Below are 24,309 nucleotides of genomic sequence, written 5' to 3' on the forward strand. Positions count from 1 at the left end.
TGGGTGGCGCCATATTTCATTATGGCAAAAAAAAAATTACTTTTGCCTACATGTTGGCGATCCCTTTCAAACCATCTCATGGTCCCCTAGGAGCTGCAGGCGACCTGTTGAGAACCCTTGCACAATGGTACATATTGCAGCTACTGTGCATCAGTGGTGGAGGGTGCGTATGTTTAAGATGGTGAATAGGGTGCCTATCACGCGAGCTGTTTTGTCCTGGATGGTGTTGAGCTTCTCCAATGTTGTTGGAGCTACACTCATCCAGGAATCGGAAGGTGAATCACTGACTGCAGAATTCCTAGCCTCTGATCTGCTCTTGTAGCCACAATATATATATGGTTGCTCCAGTGAAGTTTCTGGTCAGTAACCCCCAGGATGTTGATGGAGGGGGATTCAGCGATGGTAATGCCATTGAATATCAAGGGGAGGTGGTTAGATTCTCCCTTGTTGGAGATGATCATTGCCTGGCACTTGTGTGGTGTGAATGTTACTTGCTACTCAGCACCTCAAGTCTGAATGTTTGAGGGCATGGACTGCTTCAGTATCTGAGGAGTTCGAATGGAACTGAACACTGTGCATTCATCAGGGAACATCCCTACTTTTGACCTCATGTTGGAGGGAAGGACATTGATGAAGCAGCTGAAAATGGCTGGGCCTCGGACACTATCCTGAAAACTCCTACAGTGATGCCCTGGGGCTGAGGTAATTGGCTCCCAACATCCTGAATGACACTGAACACCTCCCAGGTACATTTTTCTTTCTCTCAGTGATGCTTTAGATCTAACTGCAGAAGCCATTTTCAGAGAATAAACTATTCATTTAGGTCTCCATGGTATTTGGTCCTTTAAGATGCTCCTTAAACCTACCTCTTCCATCAAGCTTTTCTTCATCTGTCCTAACATCACCTTATACGACTGGGTATTAAATTTTGTTTGACTCCTGTGAAACATCTTGGAACGTTTTGCTGCATTAAAGGTGCTAAATAAATGCAAGTTGTTGTATCATATGCCACGAGGGGATACTCAAGCAGCAGGAATGATGATAAGCTGATTACACAGTTCCAACTACACAACCTTGCCAGTACCGAGAAAAGGACAAGGACCATGTTACGGATGAAATAAGACAAAGGCTCACAGAGAAAAAGGGGCATTTTAAAATCTGCAAGAAAGAAAAGGGTTTTAAAATTCTCCGAAGTAGAATGGTAAATGGAACGCAAAAAATAGAGGGGCAAAAATTAGTTTCATCAAATTGAGACCTACAAATATAAATAATATGTTCTCTCTTCAGCATTTCTCTTATCCCAGAAACTATTCTCAATTAAATTTGAAATAAGCCACCCCAGTGCCAGAATGAGTTAAGTTCAGGATTGTATCCACAGCAGGTTGCTGCTTTGTAGAAGTCGATAACCAAATCTTCTACCTGTCTGAGAATAGGGAATAGCGGGACGGATAACGGGAATAAAGGTAAGCTTCTTACAAACAGCGCTTCCTTTGTGATGAATGCTGCTGGTGTCAAGGTAGTGATCCAAGCTTCAGAGCTTCATATTCTTCAGACCGTGCAGACTAGCATCGTGCAGACTTCTGACAATGGCACAGCCACACTGGACAAGTCAGTTCACAATTTTTTTCTTTGTTGTAAATTAATAAAGAAAAATTTAAAAAGCCACAATGAAGGTACTTATAATGGTATCCACACCAATTTATTTTTTATTTTATGCAAATTAAGGGAGACCACCTCACACAGCTTTGAGAAAGGAGATGTTTCTGAGACTCTGCCCTCATATCAACTTCAGGACCCAGTGAAATAAACTTTTGCCTCAGTCTAGTTGTCTTGTTGCACATGACTGAATGCAGATTACAGTCACTAATTCAAAACAGGAAGCAAATGCCCACAAGACTTAAGAGATTCTAGTACACAAGTACAGACCAGAGAAGCTGGGATTATTCTTCATACAGCAGAGAAGGTTTTGGGGAGATTTCATAGAAATGCTCAAAATTATGAAGGTCTTGTTACAGTAAATAGGAAAACTGCTTCCACTGGCAAGAGGGCCAGTAACCAGAGGACACAGTTTTAAGGTAATTGCCAAAAGAACAAAAGCGAGCTATGAGGAGAATTGCTATTTTACACAGCGAGTTGCTAAGATCTGGAATGAACTGCCTGAAAGGATGGAAGCAGATTCAATAATAACTTTCAAACTAAAACGTTTGAAAATGACCAGGTCTCTGTGACACTTCAATATTAGTAACAGAACTGAGGAGTGGCCTTTCGGAGCCGGAGTCCACCAACGCAGTACTTAAACCTAACTAAAAAGGTAAAGCATGGCTGTTACTACATGTTTTACTTGGGGTTGAGCAGCCAACAGGGAAGGATGCAGATACATGTTCAGATGAATGGCTAGCAGTTCGAGATGGACCCAAATGTGACAGTTGGCCACTTGCACCCTCGTCAGATCTGCAAGAAGCAGATAGGAACCGTGCTAGATATTTCTCTTCAGATAAGAAATACCACACATACTTTTCCAGTCTTTCTTGAGGTGTGGGGAGATGCACTTTAGATTAAATTATTTAATTCCTTTGCTGCCCCCCCCCCATATTATTATTTCATTTTGAAGAATCAAAATGATATCTTGTTACGAAAACATTTATACAACTTTTCCTACCACTAGCACATTTTGTTTCAAAATATTTGGCAGTAACACATTACAAATCATAAATAATGCAACTCCAGTGTTCTCTTAACATTTGTTCTTTTTGCAATCCTCAACAAAGCTACAAGGTCACAAGATTTTGTTTTAAGCTTGGCTGGGTCTTCTCCAGGTCAGGCCAGTCCAGCTTTAGTGAGCAATTTTTCTAAAATGACAAACTGCGACACAAAGGGCGTCACTTTAGAGTTTGACGGAAAAGGAACTGCCACAAGAACATCCATGCTCTGCCTGTGGATTGTGCATCACTTGAAATGAGCTACGGATCAGTTCCTCACTGTAATCCACTGTTCCTCCCTTCAGGTACTCCAGACTGTCAGAGTCAACGACAAGGCAAACGCCATCCTGTTCAAAGACCCTAATTTGTAAAGACAACCATACAATTAACATGCAGAATGTAAAATTAATATATTTTAAGATATTTCATACCAGACTAATTTATAAGTATTCAATTCATGTTGGAATTAAATCAACATGTCCTCCTTACTAGCATCTGGGGCTAGTGCCATAGAAACATAGAAAACAGGAGCAGGAGTAGGCCATTTGGCCCTTTGACCCTGCTCCGCCATTCATTGTGATCATGGCTGATCATCCAACTCAGTAACCTGTTCCCGCTTTCGCCCCATACCCTTTTATCCCTTTAGACCCAAAAGCTATATCTAACTTCTTCTTGAAAACATACAATGTTTTGGCCTCAACTGCTTTCTGTGGTAGCGAATTCCACAGGCTCACCACTCTCTGGGTGAAGAAATTTCTCCTCATCTCAGTCCTGAAAGGTTTACCCCATATCCTTAGACTATGACCCCTGGTTCTGGACTTCCCCACCATCGGGAACATCCTTCCTGCATCTACCCTGTCAAGTCCTGTTAGAGTTATATAGGTTTCTATGAGATCCCCCATTCACTCTTCTGAACTCCAGCGAATATAATCCTAACCAACTCAATCTCTCTTCATACATCGGTCCCACCATCCCAGGTATCAGTCTGGTAAACCTTCGCTGCACTCCCTCTATAGCAAGAACATCCTTCCTCAGATAAGGAGACCAAAACTGCACACAATATTCCAGGTGTGGCCTCATCAAGGCCCTGTATAATTGCAGCAAGACATCCCTGCTCCTCAAATCCTCTCACTATGAGGGCCAACAGACCATTTGCCTTTTTTACCGCCTTTTGCACCTGCATGCTTACCGTCAGCGAATGGTGTACGAGAACACCCAGGTCTTGCTGCATATTCCCCTCTCAGTTTATAGCTGTTCAGATAATAATCTGCCTTCTTGTTTTTGCGACCAAAGTGGATAACCTCACATTTATCCACATAATACTGCATCTGCCATGCATTAGCCCACTCACTCAACTTGTCCAAATCACCCTGAAGGCTCTCTGCATCCTCCTCACAACTTATCCTCCCACCCAGTTTTGTGTCATCTGCAAATTTAGAGATATTACATTTAGTTCCCTCATCTAAATCATTAATATATATTGTGAATAGCTGGGGTCCGAGCACCAATCCCTGCGGTACCCCACTAGTCACTGCCTGCCATTCGGTAAAAGACCGATTTATCCCTACTCTTTGTTTCCTGTCCATCAACCAACTTTCTATGCCAAAGTTGGGAGAGCTGTCCCACAGCCTAGTCAAGCAACAACCTGACATAGTAATCCTCACCGAATCATACCTTGCAGACAATGTCCCAGACACGACCATCACCATTCCTGGGCGTGTCCTGTCCCTCCGGCAGGAAGGACCCAGCTGAGGTGGCGGCATGGTGGTATACAATCGGGAGGGAGTTGCCCTGGGAGACCTCAACCTCAAAATTGACTACAGAACCCATGAAGTCTCATGGCATCAGGTCAAATATGGGCAAGGAAACTTCCTGCTGATTACCACCCACCGCTCCCCCTTCAGCTGATGAGTCAGTACTCCTCCATGTTGAACAGCACTTGGAGGAAGCACTGAGGGTGGCAAGGGTGCAGAATGTACTCTGGATGGGGGACTTCAATGTCCACCACCAACAGTGGCTCAGTAGCACCACTACTGATTGAGCTGGCCGAGTCCTTAAGGACATAGCTGCCAGACTGGGTCTGCGGCAGGCGGTGAGGGAACCAACAAGAGGGAAAAACATACTTGACCTCGTCCTCACCAATCTGCCTGCCGCAGATGCATCTGTCCATGACATTATTGGTACGAGTGAACATCGCACAGTCCTTGTGGAGACGAAATCCCGCCTTCACATTGAGGATACCCTCCTTCATGTTGTGTGACACTACCACCCAGCTAAATGGGATAGATTTCGAACAGATCTAGCAATGCAAAACTGGGCATCCATGAGGTGCTATGGGCCATCAGCAGCAGCAGAATTGTACTCTACCACTATCGGTAACCTCAGGGCCTGGCATATCCCCCACTCTACCATTACCATCAAGCCAGGGGACCAACCCTGGTTCAATGAAGAGTGCAGGAGGGCATTCCAGGAGCAGCACCAGGCATACCTCAAAATGAGGTGTCAACCTGGTGAAGCTACAACTCAGGACTACTTGCACGCCAAACAGCGTAAGCAGCATGTGATAGACAGAGTTAAGCAATCCCATACCCAATGTCCTGGCACATCCACTCATGAATGGTGGTGGACAATTAAATAACTAACAGGAAGAGGTGGTTCCACAAATATCCCCATCCTTAATGATGGAGGAGCCCAGCACATCAGAGCAAAAGATAAGGCTGAAGCATTTGCAACATCTTCAGTTAGAAGTGCCAAGTTGATGATCCTTCTCAGCCTCCTCCTGAGGTCCCCAGCATCACAAATACCAGTCTTCAGCCAATTCGATTCACTCCGGGTGTTATCAGGAAACGATTGAAGGCACGGGATACTGCAAAGTCTATGGGCACTGACAACATTCCGGCAACAATTCTGAAGACCTATGCTCCAGAACTTGCTGCGCCCCTAGCCAAGCTGTTCCAGTACAGCTACAACACTGGCATCTACCCAGCAATGTGGAAAAGTGCCCAGGTATGCTCTGTAAACAAAAGCAGGGCAAGTCCAAGCGGCCAATTACCGCCCCATCAGTCTACTCTCAATCATCAGTAAAATGATGGAAGGTGTCTTCGACAGTGCTATCAAGCGGCACTTGCTTAGCAATAACCTGCTCAGTGACGTTCAGTTTGGGTTCCGCTAGGGACACTCAGCTGCAGATCTCATTACAGCCTTGGTTCAAACATGGACAAAAGAGCTGAACTCAAGAGGTGAGGTGAGAGTGACTGCCCTTGACATCAAGGCAGCATTTGACCGAGTATGGCATCAAGGAGCCCTAGCAAAACTGGAGTCAATGGGAAACAGGAGGAAAACTCTCCATTGGTTGAAGTCATACCTAGCACAAAGGAAGATAGTTGTTGGAGGTCAAGCATCTCAGCTCCAGGACATCACTGCAGTCGATCCTCAGGGTAGTGTCCTAGGCCTAACCATCTTCAGATGCTTCATCAATGACCTTCCTTCAATCATAAGGTGAGAAGTGGGCATGTTCACTGATGATTGCACAATGTTCAGCACCATTCGTGACTCCTCAGATATTGAAGAAGTCCGTGTAGAAAAGCAGCAAGACCTGGACAATATCCAGGCTTGGGCTGATAAGTGGCAAGTAACATTTGCGCCACACAAGTGCCAGGCAATGACCATCTCCAACAAGAGAGAATCTAACCATCTGCCCTTGACATTCAATGGCATTATGATCACTGAATCCACCACTATCAATATCCTAGGGGCTTACCATTGATCAGAAGCTGAACTGGAGTAGCCATATAAATACCGTGGCTACAAGAGATGGTCAGAGGCTAGGAATCCTGCAGTGAGTAACTCACCTCCTGACTCCCCAAAGCCTGTCCACCATTTACTAGGCACAAGTCAGGAGTGTGGTGGGATACTCTCCACTTGCCTGGATAGGCACTTTGAATATCAATCATGCATAGAATATTTGAAAGTGGACTGGATAGAGCTACTTGAAGGAAAATCAGTCTCAAACCAGTGGGAGGCATTCAAGAACGAGATACTATGGGCACAGTCTAGGCATGCCCCTACAAAGATTAAGGGTGGTGCTGCCAAATCTAGAGCCCCCTGGTTCTAGCTTCTTGGGTAAGTTAAAGCAAAAAAAAAAAGCTTATGACTATCATAAACGTCTTAATACTTTCGAAAGCCTAGAGGGGTATAGAAAGTGTAGGGGTGAAGTATAAAAGGAAATTAGAAAAGCAAAGCGAGGACGTGAAAAATTATTGGCACGTAAAATCAAGGAAAACATGAAGATGTTTTATCAGTACATTAAGAGCAAGAGGATGACTAAGGAAAGGGTGGGGCTTATCAGAAATGTACAGGGGAACTTATGTGTGGATGCAGAAGATGTGGGCAGGGTTCTTAATGAGCTTTTTATCTCTGTCTTCACAAAGGAGGGAGTTGATGCAGACATTGCAGTTAAAGAGGAGGAGTGTGAAATATTAGATACGGTAGCATAATGAGAGAGGAAGTACTAGAGGGTCTGACATCCTTGAAAGCGGATAAATTGCCCAGGCTGGATGGATTGCATCCTTGGTTGTTAAAGGAAGCCAGGGAGGAAATAGCAGATGCACTGAGGGTCATCTTCAATCCTCACTAGATACAGGCGAGGTACCAGATTGGAGGTCTGCGAACCTTGTACCGTCATTTACTAATGGTGTGAGGGATAAGCCAGGTAATTATGGGCCAGTCAGTCTGATCTCAGTGGTGGGTAAATTGTTAGAACCTATTCTGAGGGACAGGATAAACCATCACTTAGAAAGGCATGGACACATCAGGGATAGTCAGCATGGATCTGTCAGGGGAAGGTCATGTCTTACTAACTTGATTGAGTTTTTTGAGGAAGTGACAAGATGAGGGTAGTTCAGTGGATGTGGTTTACATGGATTTTAGTAAGGCATTTGACAAGGTCCCGCATGGCAGACTGGTCAGTAACATGAAAGCCCATGGGATACAAGGGAAGGTGGCAGGTTGAATCCAGAATTGGCTCAGGGACAGGAAACAAAGGGTAGTATCAACGGATGTTTTTGTGAATGGAAAGAGGTTTCCAGTGATGTTCCACAGGGCTCAATGTTGGGGCCCTTGCTGTTTGTGGTATATATTAATGAATTGGATTTAAATGTGGGAGGCATGATTGGGAAATTTGCTGATGATACAAAAATTGGCCATGCAGTTAATAGTGAGGAGGAAAGCCGTGGACTCCAGAATGATATCAATGCTTTGGTTGAGTGGGCAAAAAAGTGGCAAAATGGAATTCAATCCAAAGAAGTGTGAGGTATTGCATTTGGGGAGGGCAAATAAAGCGAGAGAATATACAATAAATGGGAGGATATTGAGAGGGGTAGAAGTAGTGAGGGACCTTGGAATGCATGTCCACAAGTCCCTGAAGGTGGCAGCACAGGTGGATCGAGTGGTGAAGGAGGCATATGGATTGCTTTCCTTTATTAGCCGAGGTATAGAGTACAAAAGCAGGGATGTGATGCTGGAACTGTACAGAGCGCTGGTTAAGCAACAGCTGGAGCCCTGCGTGCAGTTCTGGTCACCACATTACAGAAAGGACGTAATTGCTCTGGAGAGAGTACAGAGGAGATTTACAAGAATGTTGTCAGGGCTTGAAGGTTGCAGCTATGAGGAAAGATTGGATAGGCTAGGGCTGTTTTCCCTGGAACTGAGGAGGCTGAGAGGTGACTTGATTGAGGTGTACAAAATTATGAGGGGCCTAGATAGACATATTTCTCCTGGCGGGAGGTCAGTTACCAGGGGGCACAGATTTAAGGTGACTGGTAGAAGGATTAGAGGTGACATGAGGGGAAACTTTTTCACCCAGAGGGGGGTGGGTGTCTGGAATTCACTGCCAGGAATGGTGGTGGAGACAGAGACGCTCAATTCTTTTAATAGGTACCTGGACATTTACCCGAGGTTCTGTAACCTGCAGGGCTATGGACTAGGTGCTGGAAGGTGGGATTAGTTTGGGCGGATAGTTTATTGGGCCAGCGTAGACATGATGGGCTGAATGGTCTCCTTCTATGGTTCTATGTAGCTGTTCCAGTTCAGTTTCTGGTCAATGGTAACCCGCAGGATGTTGATCGTGGGGGATTCAGCAATGGCAATGCCATTGAACATCAAGGGGAGATGGTTAGATTCTTTCTTGTTTGAGATGGTCATTGCCTGGCATTTGTGTGGCGCAAATGTTACTTGCCACTTATCAGACCAAGCCTGGATGTTGCCCAGGTCTTGCTGCATCTGGGCATGAGCTGCTTAAGTATCTGAGGAGTCGCAAATGGTGCTGAACATTGTGTAATCATCAGCGAACATCCCCACTTCTGACCTGATGATGGAGGGGAGGCCATTGATGAAGCAGCTGAAGATGGTTGGACCTAGGACTCTACCCTGAGGAACTCCTTCAGTGAATGTCATGTGACTGAGATGACTGACCTCCAACAATTACAACCATCTTCCTTTGTGCTAGGTATGACACCAACCAGCAGAGAGTTTTCCCACTGACGACCATTGACTCCAGTTTTGCTAGGGCTCCATTGATGCCATACTCAGTCAAATGCTGCCTTCATGTCAAGGGCAGTCACTCTCACCTCACCTCTGAAGTTCCGCTCTTTTGTCCATGTTTGGACCAAGGCTGTAATGAGGTCAGGAGCTGAGTGGCCTGGGGAAACCCAAGCTAAGTATCAGTGAGCAGGTTATTGCTGAGCAAGTGCTGCTTGATAGCACTGTTGACAACTCCTTCCATCGCTTAAGGAAGCATACTTACCAAAGGGAAAATGTTAATGGAAGATAGAAAAATGAAGTCACCAGTCTAGCAGTGTGGCATATTGCAGCACCCACAACCACAGAATGGCAGACCACAAGCTATCATCTCAGATCTGTGCAGTGCCTTCCATAGGGAAGATTATAACTCAAATCAGAAAAATGAACAGATCAGAGTGGCGTTTGCAGGTCATAGTCTACTCTGGAGACTGCATCTGCATGTATGATGTTACTATTGAGCAAAAGAAAAAGCACGAAACACCAGTAAACAAAACTCACTCGGGTGATTTTTTTTTACCTATCGTCTGGGTCTATTGTTCTATCCAGTATGAATTTGTACTGGAATCCTGAGCAGCCACCTCCTTCGACTTGTACCCTCAGGAACTCATCTGTTCCCAAAATCTTTTGTAGGCGCTGTAACACAAAATATTTTAAAGGGACTTTAAAAATGTAATAATTTATAAACTTCATAAAGTTGCTATAAAATTACAGTAAGCTGTTTAGTACATCTCCACGCCAAGAAATGTCTTGCTAATTGACTATGGATCACTTTGTATTACAGGGTGGGAAATTGTGTGTACTATGGTTTAAGCCACTGCCTGGGACCAGGGCTAGCTTCCAGCACAGACTAATAGAAATAAATCCACCTCCTCCTTTTTCCTCATGAAGGTTAATGAGTTTGGGAGGGGTAACAACCATGTTACCAAGCAAGAGACACAGCACAAAGCTGCTCATAATTCTGATTGGTAATGTCATACAGGGATGCTACAAGCATGCAATGTTACTCTGGTTAGAGAAGGCTATCAGTCTAAATCTGGGAAATTGATTTTCCCCCACTAATTAGCAAACACGATGAGCAGAAATTTATGAGCACGCCGCAAATCACGGCAGCGCGCTTTGATCTCAGCGCTCTTCAGGAGCGGATGCGCCGTCGCTGAGCCCCCACGGTATTTCGCGCGGGCACTCATTTACATGGAGGGGGCAGAGCAGCCTCCCCCGATGACATAGAAGGGGCGACCACTCTGTCCCTGGCAACCACCACACAGGTGCCGGTGCCATTTTTAAAGGGCTTCAAGCCCTGCAGTAGCAATTGAAATTTTAAAGGAACATTGATTTGAAATTAATGTAAAAAACTAAATAAAAGCTGGAATCCCCTCTCCCACACTGTCCCCCCAACCCCAATGTTTGTTTTTGGGCCTATCCCATCCAAAATAAACTCAATTCCCAACCCGAACTTTCTCACCTTTGTCCTTCAGCCCCTTCCCACCAGCCCCCCAGCCAATGCAGTAAGGTTCCTCTGCTCCTCCCACCCCCGTCCTCCCGACCTGAAAATTAACCTCCTCCTCCCCTCCCCACTCGTGTCTTGCGATGAATCCCCAAACAGGGATCGGAAGGCATGGGACTTCTGGCCACCAGCTGGAATATCGGCGTGGGAGGCCGTCTGCACCGAGGTCTCACTGCCGCCCGTAAAATGCGGCGCTGCTTTCTCGGCATCAGGGGTTGTAGCGGGCCTCTGCCGGAGAATTTTCTGGGCCCGCCACGACCCCTGAGGGCTCATAAAATTCAGCCCGATGGTGTGGGAATCCCCCACACTTTCTATTAGTGCATTCTACACTTACTATAGCAATCCTATATCATTTGTAACTAACACTGGTAACAACTGGTAAGGCAGAATACAAGCACAGATACTATAATTAGATCTAGAACTGCTTGATTTTAAATCCTCTGAATTTTTACCCACTTAGATATCTCAAGTAGACACCACCATCTTACTCTCTTTACCTTAACACAGCTGTCACTAAGGAACACAGTGTCCTGGGGTGCACCAGATCTTGATTCAGTTTCTTGGCCAGCTGAGAAGCGCCTTCCAGTTACTTGAGAAGCTAGCAATTCCCGGTGGGCCACAATACAAGTTTTTCGAGCCGGTAACATAGGCCGGCTCTGTAAACAAATGGTCAAACATGGCACCCTGTTAAAAATTAAATATGAAAAATGTCAGCTGGTAGAATTGTGTACAAACTGAGAAAAAGTTTGACCTAGTTTGTGCATGTGACTGCATAGGGATAAAACCGCAATGCTACAACAGTTGGTGACTACACTTCAAAAGTACTTCATTGGCTGTAAAGCACTTTGCGACATCCAGTGGTCATGAAAAGCGCTATATAATTGCAAGTTTTTCTTGAAGTCCATGAAAGAGGCCAATTGATCAAAATCCACCATGCTTCAGTTCAAAATCCATTCCAAATTCTTGTCAACACTGACACTAGCACTCGGCAGTCAGTGTCAGAGCTGTTTTTCTAGGACCGGGGCAGAACAAATTCTAGGGACTAAGGAAGATGCTACATTTCTCAATCTAACTGAAACTGTATCTGATCATCTGATCTGGTATGCTTCCTGCCTACTGAATGCTGAAAGTAGAAAGTGTTCTGCTCACCAACACCAACAAGCACTAAAAATTACAAGACATTCAAATCAATTTGAATTCTCCTTATCAATTGTTTGAACACTGAGCACGAACAACCATGCAAAATGACTGTCCTGAATTAACTTTTCATTAATCGCAAGCTATTTCAGTGACCTTGTCATTTTGGTCATTTGCACTTATTAATTTTGTTCCCACATCATTTGACTCTCAATGTGACAAATCATCCGAATATGCCAGCATTTCAGTATTAAAAGAATTTTTAGGAGCTACATGGGATCAGTAGGTATGGAGTTTATTCCATTTGAGTGTTAGACCTTGATGCCTTGCTTATCTTATCATGTAAGTCAGGGGTGAAAAAAGACAGACTTTCATTTATATAGTGTCTTTCAAAGGATTTTGCAGACACAGCAGTCAATTTGCACACAGGTGCAACAAACAGCAATGAGATAATGACCAGTTAATCTGCTTTGGTGGTGGGTTTTGGAGGATAAATGTTGACTATAGAAGTCTCCTGCTCTTTTTTAAATAGCGCCACAGAGTATTTTACATCCACCCAAAGAAGCAGGTAAGATCTCATTTGAAAGATAATGTAGTGCTGTCTCAATAGCACACTGCCTGTCAGATTATGGTGAAATACAATCAAGTGAAAGGGTGCTGTGAAGAATCTGTGATATACAACAATCCTATATCAGGAACGTGATAAATTTACAAGTTTTCTCTGTCTACTGAAAAGTTCCTTTAACGTGACTCTTCTCAGGATCAATTTGTGATGTACCTTATTCCCTTGGGGTTACCCAGAAAAAAGAAAGTTAAAATTAAACTGATCGACAGGTATTTACTAGATCCTCATGGAAATCTTACGCATTCAAAACAGAAAGTACTACAAATTCCAGGCTTCGACTCGGGCCCTTTATAGTGTACTGATTGTACACACGGACAATTGGGGGGCAGCGGGGAGGAGGGAGAGTGTTTGCCCAGCTGAATCATTAGGGAACAAAAAAGCAGAGAGAAATAAGCAACTTTTAAAATTAAAAACTAAGGACTCTGAAGGGACAGGAATTACTTCTGCTTCCCTTTTACACAGTGCCCCATGACCATGACACAGTTGCTTTGTGTTCTACTATCAGTACTGTTCAGTACATTCTGTTTTGTGTTTTCTTGTACACAACAACATTTCAACACCCAAAATGTAGTGTAATGGAAAGCTGAAGCTAAATCCAGAAACATATGCTTTATAACCTGCGTCATTAAAACAAATGATCTGTTTATTATCACGTTGCTGTATGTGGGAGCTTGCTTTGCGCATATTGGCTCCTACATTTCCTACATTACAACAGTGACTACACCTCAGAAGGTATATCATTGGCTGCGAAGTGTCTTATTATTTATTAAGGGAGACGGTGGCATAGTGGTAATGTCACTGAACTAGTAATCCAGAGGCCCAGGCTAATATACTGGAGACATGGATTCAAATCCCACTATGGCAGCTGGCGGAATTTAAATTAAATTAATTAGCAAAAATCTGGAATTGAAAGCTAGTCTCAGTAATGGTGCCATGAAACCATCATTGATTGTCATAAAACTGCATCTGATTCACTAATGTCTGCCATCCTTACCTGGTCTGGCCTACATGTGACTCCAGACCCACAGCAATGTGGCCGACTCTTAACTGCCCTCTGAAATAGCCTAGCAAGTCACTTGGATGTCAAGCGCAATTAGGAACGGGCAACAAATGCTGGCCTTGACAGCACGCCCACATCCCATGAAAGAATTTAAAAAAATTATTTCATTGCTGTTTGTGGGAACTTGTTATGCCTAAACTGACTGCCGCATTTCCCACATTAAAACAGTGGCTACAGCTCAAAAAGTACTTCATTGGTCATGCCGGGTTTTGAAACATCTCAAGTTTGGCATTATATAAATGCAAGTTCATTTTTTTTCTTTTTTTACTTGAAATTTCTGTGTCCCTTACTATTCATTCCCAGTCTTTGGTAATCGGAAATGGAGATTATGCTGGACTATAATCTGAATTTAGAAACAAAGGGTTTTATACATAATTTTGTTGCTTTATTAATGCAATTAATTGTGTAGTCACAAATTAATAACCCTAGATTAAAATTTCCCTTGTAAGAATGAGATTCGTATGTCATACATCTGTGATGTCTGGTTTGAAATATCTTTTCGACATTCAGCAATTGCCTCCCCTGTCTAAAAATGGTGAGGACTGGGCACTCATGGATTCATGGATACAAAGTGTTCAGAAAAGATAGGGAAGGATAAAAGAGAATTGGTGTGGCAGTACTATTTAGTGTTGTTGTAGTGTTGAAAAGAGAGGAGATCCTTGAGGAGACAAGGACAGAATCCATTTAGTTAGAGCTGAGTGAGGGTGAGTTTCATGTGCAAAGAACTTTGAAGATGGCAGGACATATTGAGAGAGTAGTTAGCAAAGTATATGGAATCTTGAGCTTTATAAATAGAGGTACTAAGTATTAAAGCAGGGAAGTTATGCTGAACTTTTATAAAGCGCTGGTTAGACCATAACTAGAGTATTGCATCCAGTTCTGGCCACCACACTTTAGGACGGGTGTGAAGGTTCTTGAGAGGGTGTTGAGGAGATTTACCAGAATGGTTCCAGGATAAGGAATTTTAGCTAAAGGTCAGGTTGCAGCAGCCGGGGTTGTTATCCTTGGAGCAAAGGAGGTTGAAGGGAGATTCGATGTAGAATGGCAGGTTTAGGTAAGGTAGACAACGGAAAGTTTTTCCCATTAGCTGGTAATTCAAGGACTCGAGGACATAGATTTAAGGTTATGGACAGGAGATGCAGGGGGGATGTGAGGGAGAACTTTTTTTTTAAACGCAGCAAGCAATAATGGCCTGGAACTTGTTGCCCATGATTTCAAAAGGAAATCGAATAAGCACTTGAGAGAAGTAAACCTGCAGGGCTATAGGGATAAAGCAGAGGAATGGGACTGACTGGATTGCTCTACAGAGAGCAGTCATGGACTCGATGGGCTGAATGGCCTTCTGTGCCATTATGATTTATGATTTAGCCAGCTCATTCTATTCCCTTGATTCCCTCACAGCTTCCTCCAAGTGATGTTCAACATGGAGGAGTACTGATTCATCAGCTGATGGAGGGCAGTAGGTGGTAATCAGCAGGAGGTTTCCTTGCCAAGTTTGACCTGATGCCACGGGTCAATATTGAGGACACCCAGGGCCACTCCCTCCAGAATGTATACCACTCTGCCGCCACCTCTGGTGTCGGTGGGACAGGACATATCTAGGGAAGGTGATGTCTGGGACATTGGCTGTAACATATGATTTGGTGTGTGTGACTATGTCAGGCTGTTGCTTGACTAGTCTGTGGGACAGCTCTCCCAATTTTGGTACAAGTCCCCAAATGTTAGTGAGGAGCCCTTTGCAGGGTCGACTGGGCAGGCTCTACCTTTGTCTTTCCAGTGCCAGGTGGTCCATCCGGTTTTACTCTTATTTAACTTTTCTGTAGCAGTTTGATACAACTGAGTGACTTGTGAGGCCATTATGGAGGGCAGTTAAGAGTCATCATATTGGTGTGGATCTGGAGTCAGGACAGCAGATTTCCTTCCCTGAAGGACATTAGTGAACCAGATAATGCAGTAGTTTTCATCATTACTGAGACTAGCTTTTTATTCCCGATTTATTAATTAATTGAATTTAAATACCCCCAGCTGCCATGGTGGGATTGACCCCAGAGCATTAGTCCAGACCACTGGATCACTAGTCCAGAAACATTTCCACTACGCTACCGTCCCCTAACTTATTCATTCTCATCAATACCAAACAGCAACTCTGAATTAGGTAATGATTTCAATATAAATTCTGTGTCAGCTGGTCCCAAGCACGGAGTTCCAGCTGAGTCTGTGTCGCTGTAACCTGCAGCACTAGAGTTACTCAAATTACCCTGGATAGGAGTGCAGAAATGCTGAGTCTTCCGCAGGAAGAACAACTTTCTACGAGGTGACATGTATGAAAATGCTCTCTTCCATCGTCCCTGTTAAACTATATTCTCATTTATAAAGCTCTTTACTCTTTTCCCATGAACAGGCACTGATCTGATCCCCAATGCTACCCCTTTTTCAGAGCAATGACCAGCTCCTTCTTCAGATCAATGAACTGCTCCACCCCATCCACTTGTTTGCTGATGATTCCATTCTATATTCAACTACTTCCTCCAGAATGTTGGCATGTTAACATCTGGTCCTGTGTAATAGTTGAATCAGCAGCATGTGTCTGAAGCAGTTGGCCTGAGAACATTCTAAAATTGGTCTTTTGAGCTCACCAGTGGCTGTTGAGTCTCCAGAGGCAGCTTGCCGCTCCCTATGGCACCAATTTGGTTCACCTGCCTCACTGGCTTGGCAATTAGGTATGAGGAGGGGGAGAAAGAGAGCAGTAGGAGGTGGCTGCAGGCCCACAGCAAAACCCTGCCCCTACCCGGCACCACAGAAATGCAAGTGGCCATTGACGGTTCCAATAAAGATCACTGCCTAGGCTGTTGTGGAACTGTAGAAAGGTAGTTGGAACAACATATTTAAATGAAGCTAATGCTACTTTCAGGTGGTAGCCAGGGATACCTAAAAACAATGTTGATACTGCCGATTGGTTCCAGGATTTCGTACCCAGAAATTGATATATGTTGCAAATGTTTTATGCCCAAAAAATAGGTGCACACATATCAATTTCCACTCCACTACATCTTATCCTCCATGTCCTACAATGAGGTCATAAAAATTTTGTTTTTTTCAATTAACATTAGACAGTTTTTTCCACATCGCAAAACTGCAACAGCTGTGAACTTATCATTGATGGTTCCATCCTTCATCATTTCTTCATTCATCATTGTCTTGGTCTCAGTGTTTCTGCTCATCTCAAATAGAATTCCTACAACTACACCTGAACTGGCTGAGTTCCCCTTTCTTGGCATAGTTTTTTCCTTTAACAACTCATAAAAGGCCAAATCTGCTCAAGATTTGAGCAATGGAAGTCAATTCTAATTGTTCCCTCATAGTCCTAAAGAAAAGTAAGAGTTACATTTGTATAATGCTTTTCAAAACCTCAGGACATTCCAATGTGCTTTACAGCCATTGAACATATAAACATAAGAATTAGGAGCAGGAGTAGACCACAGGATCCCTCAAGCCTGCTCCACCATTCAATAAGATCATGGCTGATCTGATTGTAACCTCAACTCCACATTCCCACCTTTTACCCCCGGCTTATCAAGAATCTATCTACCTCTGCTTTAAAAATATGTAAAGACTCTGCTTCCACTGTCTTTTGAGGAAGAGAGTTCCAAAGACACACGACTCTCGGAGAGAAAAACATTTCTCCTCATCTCTGTCTTCAATGGGCAACCCCTTATTTTCTAAACAGTGACCCCCTAGTTCTAAATTCTCCCACAAGGGCAAACATCCTTTCCACATCCACCCTGTCAAGACCCCTCAGGATCTTACATGTTTCAATCAAGTTGCCTCTTACTCTTTTAAACTCCAGCAGATACAAACCAAGCCTGTCCAATCTTTCCTCATAAGACAACCTGTCCATTCCAGGTATTAGTCTAGTAAACCTTCTCTGAACTGCTTCCAACGCATTTATCTCCTTCCTTAAATATGGAGACTAATACTGTACACAGTACTTCAAATGTGGTCTCACCAATGCCCTGTATAGCTGAAGCATAACTTTTGTATTCAATTCCTCTCGCAATAAACGATAACATTCTATAAACTTTCCTAATTACTTGAACCTGCATACTAAACTTTTGCGATTCTTTTGAAGTGTACTCACTGTTGTAATGTAGGAAACATTATGGACAGGATACCAAAAATTCCACTAGCCTTTGACCACTGCCAGTCTATTTTAAAATTAACATTACCTAAGTCTTTCTTTGAGCTTTCCTCGCTTTTCCCTTTTAACCTCCAAATAAGCCACCCTGTGCAGTTTTCTTGCTACCTAATTAGAGCGTTGAAATCGAGACCCACCTTTCAAGGCCTTCTAATTTTTTTTATTTCTTCTTGGATATGCATGATACTGGCAAGGCAGCATTTATTGCCCATCCATTAACAGTCATGTGGGACTGGAGTGACATTTAAGTCAGACCGGGCACAAGTACATCATGAATGAACCAACTGGATTTCTAGACAATTTGGCAGCTGTCATTGTCATTTCTGATGCTACCCCATAAAATTACCAGATTTATTGAATTCAATTTCACAATTTGCAAACATGATGGGATTTGAAATCATAATCACCATATCATAATTGCTAGGTAATGGCAAGCCTCACTCAAACTCAATTTCCTAAGAACTGAAACCAGTGGACCCATTTATCTTCCTTTCTATCATCTCACAATGTTAAGGATTTTAAAACCCAGGTTTTGTATGTTAGTCATCACCTCTTAGTTTACAAGCCCTTTCACCTATTCGTTTTATCGTTGGTCATGTTCTGCGCTATAGACATTTGACCTTTGCCTTAGCTTCTCAGATAAAAAAAGAGAAGTGCTGACTAATAAGAGGTAGCAGAAATACTGGAGTTTCAAACATTAACTTTTAGCTGAATGAAAACACACTCAAATACAAATTCATGATGAGCAGGTTCACAGTGCAATGTCCTACAGCTTTTTGAACTCAAAGAGTTACGTTTCTACATTTCTGTACACTCTTAAGCAGCATAAGAAAGTGATAGATTAATCAGCTAAAAACAGAATTAGATGAAATGTAACAATAAGACTGCAACTCCACACACTCCCAAACCCACAGAGATGGAACAGAACACTTAAGTTGCAATGTGGTTTCATTTTGTACTTTACAACAATGTTAAAGTACAGACCTCCACTGAAGAAGGTATTCTCATACTGTTTTGAGCTTTGATACTGCATGGGAGTATAACTGGTGTGGTAACAAATTTGCTTTAAACTGTGTTCAAATAGTCCTTTGGTTCTCCTGAGAACTTACCTGGGGTTAACTTAAATGTAAGCATGTTGTAGGATGAATGCAAGTAAGGATTCAAGAAGAAAGCCCTCTCCTGGTCAGAACTCTGAAATCTTACAACTTGGTTGGAACAATAGTTACAATATAAATGTATCCTAAGAGGGGAGTGTATGCATTTTTTAATTTTCATATGTATATTTGGAGCTTTTAAAATATCTCAGCCTTTTTGACTGTCTGTGTGCTGTAGAGTTCTTTAAAGAACCAAATACAAATCATCCAACAACTACAATGTTGAGCAACTGCAGTAAAAGTTCAAGTCCATGTTCTGCATTGGCAGTATTGAAGGCCAAGCAATAAAACAAGGTCAGTCATGTTACTGAATGCCAAGAAGGCCATTTCTGTGGCTCAATTCAGAATATCAAGATGCCAACATGTGCTACTTCTTCAGTCCCAGTAAATGTTGTGGCTTCCTTTACCAGTTGGTGTAGGTAGACTTTGGCAACTCTCTGCCAATATCAATTTGTTCTCACAAACTTACATATTTTAAGTGAACAACTTGTAATGTTAAACCATCTTTTAAAAAATGACATTTGTGTGAGACTCCCCATGATGGTTTAAAAATGACATTTTTCACATCTCACCTGTAAAAATGATCATATATTAAAATAGATTTAGAATCAGTATCTTTTTATGTCATATATATTATGCCTAATACTTCCCAGAAAGTATTTTTTGGTAAAATAAAGCCAAACTACAGTAAAAGCTGCAGAAAACAGGCACAACCAAAGGTGATGGAAGTGGGCAGACAGAAGACTAGTCACACTGGCAGCTAAATGAAGTTTACATGCCATTGGCAATACGACAACACTGTGACTAGTTAACAACAATAAAATGCTTATTGTGAAAAATATAATTTGGTTTTAGGTTTCAATTAAGATCATTTATAAAATGGTTGCCCAAATAAAGCACAAGTTCACACCAGTTTGATCATGGGTGCATACGAATAGGGATCTGAAATTCTGGCTTGCTTCTCTTTTGCCAATGATAATAGCCCACTGAAAATATTAATGACTAATTGAAGAGAATAGCTAAAGTAAACATTGGTCCCTTAGAGAATTAGATTGGGGAATAAATAATGGAAAACAAGGAAATAGCAGAGACTTTGAACTGTATTTTGTATCTGTCTTCACCACAGAACTCACTAAAAGCATCCCAAGAATAGTAGAAAATCAAGGAGTAAAAGGGAGGGAGAAACTTGAAACTATCACTACAGAAAAAGTACCAAGGTAGCCAATGGGACTAAAGGCTGACAAGTTTCCTGGACCTGATGGCCTGCATCCTAGGGTCTTAAAAGAAGTGGCTGCACAGATAGTGGATGCATTGGTTATAATCTTCCAAAATTCCCTTGATTCTGGAAAGATCCCAGTGGATTGGAAAACTGCAAATGTAACACCCCTAATCAAGAAAGGAGGGAGACAGAAAACAGATAACTATAGGTCAGTTAGCCTAACATCTGTCATTGGGAAAATGCTGGAATCCATTATTAAGGAAGTAGTAGCAAGACACTTAGAAAATCATAATACAATCAAGCAGAATCATTGTTTTATGAATGGGAAATCGTGTTTGACAAATTTATTAGAGTTCTTTGAGGATGTAACAAACAGGGCGGATAGAAGAGAACCAGCAGATGTACTGTATTTAGATTTCCAAAAGGCATTCAATAAGATGCCATATAAAAGGTTACTGCACTGGATAAGAGCTCATTGTGTGGCTAGAGGATTGGCTAACTAACAGGAAACAAAGTTAGGATAATTGGGTCATCATCAGTCGGCAAACTGTAACTAGTGGGGTGTGTTATGAGATTGCTTCTGTTTCTTTTGTAAAATACGTCTTAAAAAACGTATAGTTGAATTCTGGACATTAAGTCATGTGGAGAGTGCTGAACTTTGTGGTTTAAAAAAACAAAAGGGAAGGTCAACAGAATGTTGGCTGGTGGGCAGGTCTTACTGGAAAGCATCTGTTTGCAAATAACCCAGCAAGGTTGTGCTTGTGACTCTGAAAGGATGTTTGCAAGAGAATGACAGGCCAGGATTTATGGTTGTCATAGAACTTGTTTCTGGAGAAAGTTGGTGTTTGGCCAGATTCATTTGGAGTTTGCTTATTGACCTGTCAGCAGAACAGAAGAAGATCCGGCCAGCCCATATTTCTCTTGAAAAGCAAATCCTGTGTCAAGTGTGTTTCCTTTTGCCTCCTGTATTTGAAGAAATCCTGCATGCTTGCAGAAACCTTGCATCTTTGAAAGAACTTTGCATCGAATGTGTGAGAATTGAAACCTTTGTTGCTGCACACCTGATGTCAGACCTATGTGAAACCTTCTGTAGCTGCATCTTTTTGAAAGCCTACTCAAACTGATCATCAACATCACATGGAAAGAACTGTTCTAGAAAGATTCCATTGACAGCTGCCTATTCCACTTTGGAACACTTCACCAAAACAAAGGACTTCGATACCTTCTTTTCGGCTTAAGTGCTTTTTTTTATTCCTTCTATTTCTTTGTAGCAATTGTAAACAAAAATCCCTTTTTTTTGCCCAGTTAACTGGTTGTGTATGTGTGTGTGTGCATGAGGGCTAGGATAAATAGGAACATAGGAGCAAGAGTAGGCCATTCAGCCCATCGAGCCTGCTCTGCCATTCAATATGATCATGGCTGATCATCCACTTCAATGCCTTTTTCCCATACTATCCTCATATCCCTTTATGTCATTGGTATTTAGAAATCTGTCAATCTCTGCTTTAAATATACTCAATGACTGAACTTCCACAGCCCTCTGGGGTGGAGAGTTCCAAAGATTCTCAACCCTCTGAGTAAAGAACTTTCTCCTCATCTCTGTCCTGAGTGGCTTCTCCCTTATTTTGAAATTGTGTCACCTGGTTCTAGACTCCCCAACTAGGGGAAACATCTTATCTGCATCTACCCTGTCTATCCCTTTAAGTATTTTGTAGGTTTCAATGAGATCACCTCTCATTCTTCGACACTCTAGAGAATACAGGCCCAGTTTCCCCACTTTCTCTACATAGGAGAGTCCCGCCATCCCAGGAACAAGTCTGGTGAACCTTTGCTGCACTCCCTCTATGGCAATAATATCTTTCCTAAGGTAAGGGGACCAAAACTGCACACAGTACTCCAAATGCAATCTAACCAAGGTTCTATACAATTGAAGCAAGACATCACTACTCCTGGATAAGAGGCTTTAATATTTCAATTCGTGTGCATGTTTACTTTATTATTGGTTAAGACTTGGTTAATAATAAACTGATAATTGTGTTATTAAGGAAACCTGGTTGGTGTGCTTTATTCTGGGGAAAAATAAGTATCTGATTGACTGGTTCAGTAAGTGGGAAAATTTAAATATATGTTGTGACCTGTGGAGAAGTGGGACTGAATTAACATTACACCCCTCCCAACCTGGTTGCAACAGATGCCACAGGGATCAGTGCTGGGGCCTCAACTATTCACAATCTATATCAATGACTTGGATGAAGTGTATTGTAGCCAAATTTGCTGATGATTCAAAGAGAGGTTGGAAAGCAACTTGTGAGAAGGACACAAACAGTTTGTAAAGGGATAGAAATAGATTAAGTGAGTGGGAAAAAAAATTGGCAGATGTAGTATAATATGTGAAAATTGGAGGTTATCCATTTTAGTAGGAAGAATAGAAAAGTAGAATATTACTTAAATGGAGAGAGATTACAGAATGCTGCAGTAGAGGGATCTGGGTGTCCTGGTACATGAATCACAAAAAGTTAGCATGCAGGTACAGCAAGTAATTAGGAAGGCAAATGGAATGTTAGCCTTTATTGCAAGGGGGTTGGAATATAAAAGTAGGGACATCGTGTTACAACTGTACAGGGCATTGGTGAGCCAACATCTGGAGTACTGTGTGCAGTTCTGGTCTCCTTAGTTAAGGTGGGGTATACTTGTATTGGAGGCAGTTCAGAGAAGGTTGATTCCTGGGATGAAGGGGCTGTCTTATGAGGAACTGTTGAGCAGGTTGGGCCTATACTTATTGGAGTTTAGAAGAATGAGGTGATCGTATCGAAATATATAAGCGGGCTTGACAGGGTAGATGCTGAGAGGATATTTCCCCTCATGGGGGAATCTAGAACTATGGGGGCACAGTTTTAGAATAAGGCGGGGGGGGGGGCTCCCTTTTAAGATGATGAGGAGGAATTTCTTCTCTGAGGGTAGTTAAGCTTTGGAATTGTCTGCCCCAGAGAGCAATGGAGGTTGATCACTGAATATATTCAATGCTGATACAAAAGCAAAATACTGTAGATGCTGTTAAAGGCTGAGTTATAGATTTTTGATCGACAAGGGAGTCAGGGTTATTGGGTGGGGTGGGGTGGGGTGGGGTGGGGTGGGGGTGGACAGGAAAGTAGAGTTGAGGCCACGATCAGATCAGCCAGCCGTGATCTCATTGAATGGCAGAGCAGGCTTGAGAGGCCGAAAGGCCTACTCCTGCTCTTATTTCTTATGTTATATTTAATATCTCCATGGGATAAAACATGGAAAAAGAGGAAGGGGTGTGGAGGGCTTGTATTTTAAAAAGATCAGTTGGCTCTGGACTTCTGATATCCAGGTAAAGATTTTTCCAAAGTCCACAAAAACATAGTTATCCCAAGTTGGAACCCATTCCCAATGTCAGCCTTTATCCAAAGAATATTCGGTCAGTTCCGAAGAAGGGTCACTGACCCGAAACGTTAATTCTGCTTCTCTTTTCACAGATGCTGCCAGACCTGCTGAGTGGTTCCAGCATTTCTTGTTTTTATAACTAACTACGTTTGTTTCAGTCACTTTCGTCTTGATGCAGATGGCCTAATAATATAGGCTCATGTACAAGAGTCCTTTACTAGCAAAACGGCCCATTTGGAGGACACTGATCTAACTCACCATAAATGACAAGCAACTAACTATTCACCATTTACTATTGCTCACCTCCTCCAGCAAAGCTGAACAGCAGCTAACAACAGAGATTTCCTCACCGCCCCAGCTGCTATCATCTTCCCCTCAGTAACCAGGCCAGGCCAGCCCAGCAGAAACTCACACTCACCGAAGGTACCACCCTCTATGACCTTCCCATTGGCGCAAATGTAGGGCGGGTTTATCAAACTCACATTTTCCATTGGACTCTGAGCACGTCCGTCATAACCACAGCATTATCCCGCCTCCTCAACACGCCAATTGGTGCAAGAAGATACACGTCATAACCCAGATGACGGCGATTGGATTATCTTGGTGCTCGCGGCGACCTAATTGGATTTCTCTTATGTCAATTAAAATAGTGGCCGGGGTCGGCGCTAACTGAAAATGGCATGCACAGCCTCTGCAAAGGGAGAAGTTTTTTGTTTATTTTATATAAATGTT

General features: G+C 42.7%; 1 protein-coding gene across 1 annotated transcript; it reads right to left on the reverse strand.

Moving 5' to 3' along the window:
• Positions 1-1,674: 1,674 nt before the first annotated feature.
• Positions 1,675-23,990, reverse strand: isca2 (iron-sulfur cluster assembly 2). The gene is made up of 4 exons (XM_068038659.1): positions 23,881-23,990; positions 11,280-11,466; positions 9,796-9,911; positions 1,675-3,059 (listed from the first exon to the last, which is right to left on the reverse strand). The coding sequence occupies exons 1-4, from the start codon at positions 23,943-23,945 to the stop codon at positions 2,885-2,887; spliced, it is 543 nt and encodes a 180-aa protein (XP_067894760.1). The 5' UTR covers positions 23,946-23,990; the 3' UTR covers positions 1,675-2,884.
• Between the last annotated feature and the right edge of the window lie 319 nt (positions 23,991-24,309).

The sequence above is a fragment of the Heterodontus francisci genome, chromosome 9, assembly GCF_036365525.1.
Source record: "Heterodontus francisci isolate sHetFra1 chromosome 9, sHetFra1.hap1, whole genome shotgun sequence".
Classification (NCBI taxonomy): domain Eukaryota; kingdom Metazoa; phylum Chordata; class Chondrichthyes; order Heterodontiformes; family Heterodontidae; genus Heterodontus; species Heterodontus francisci.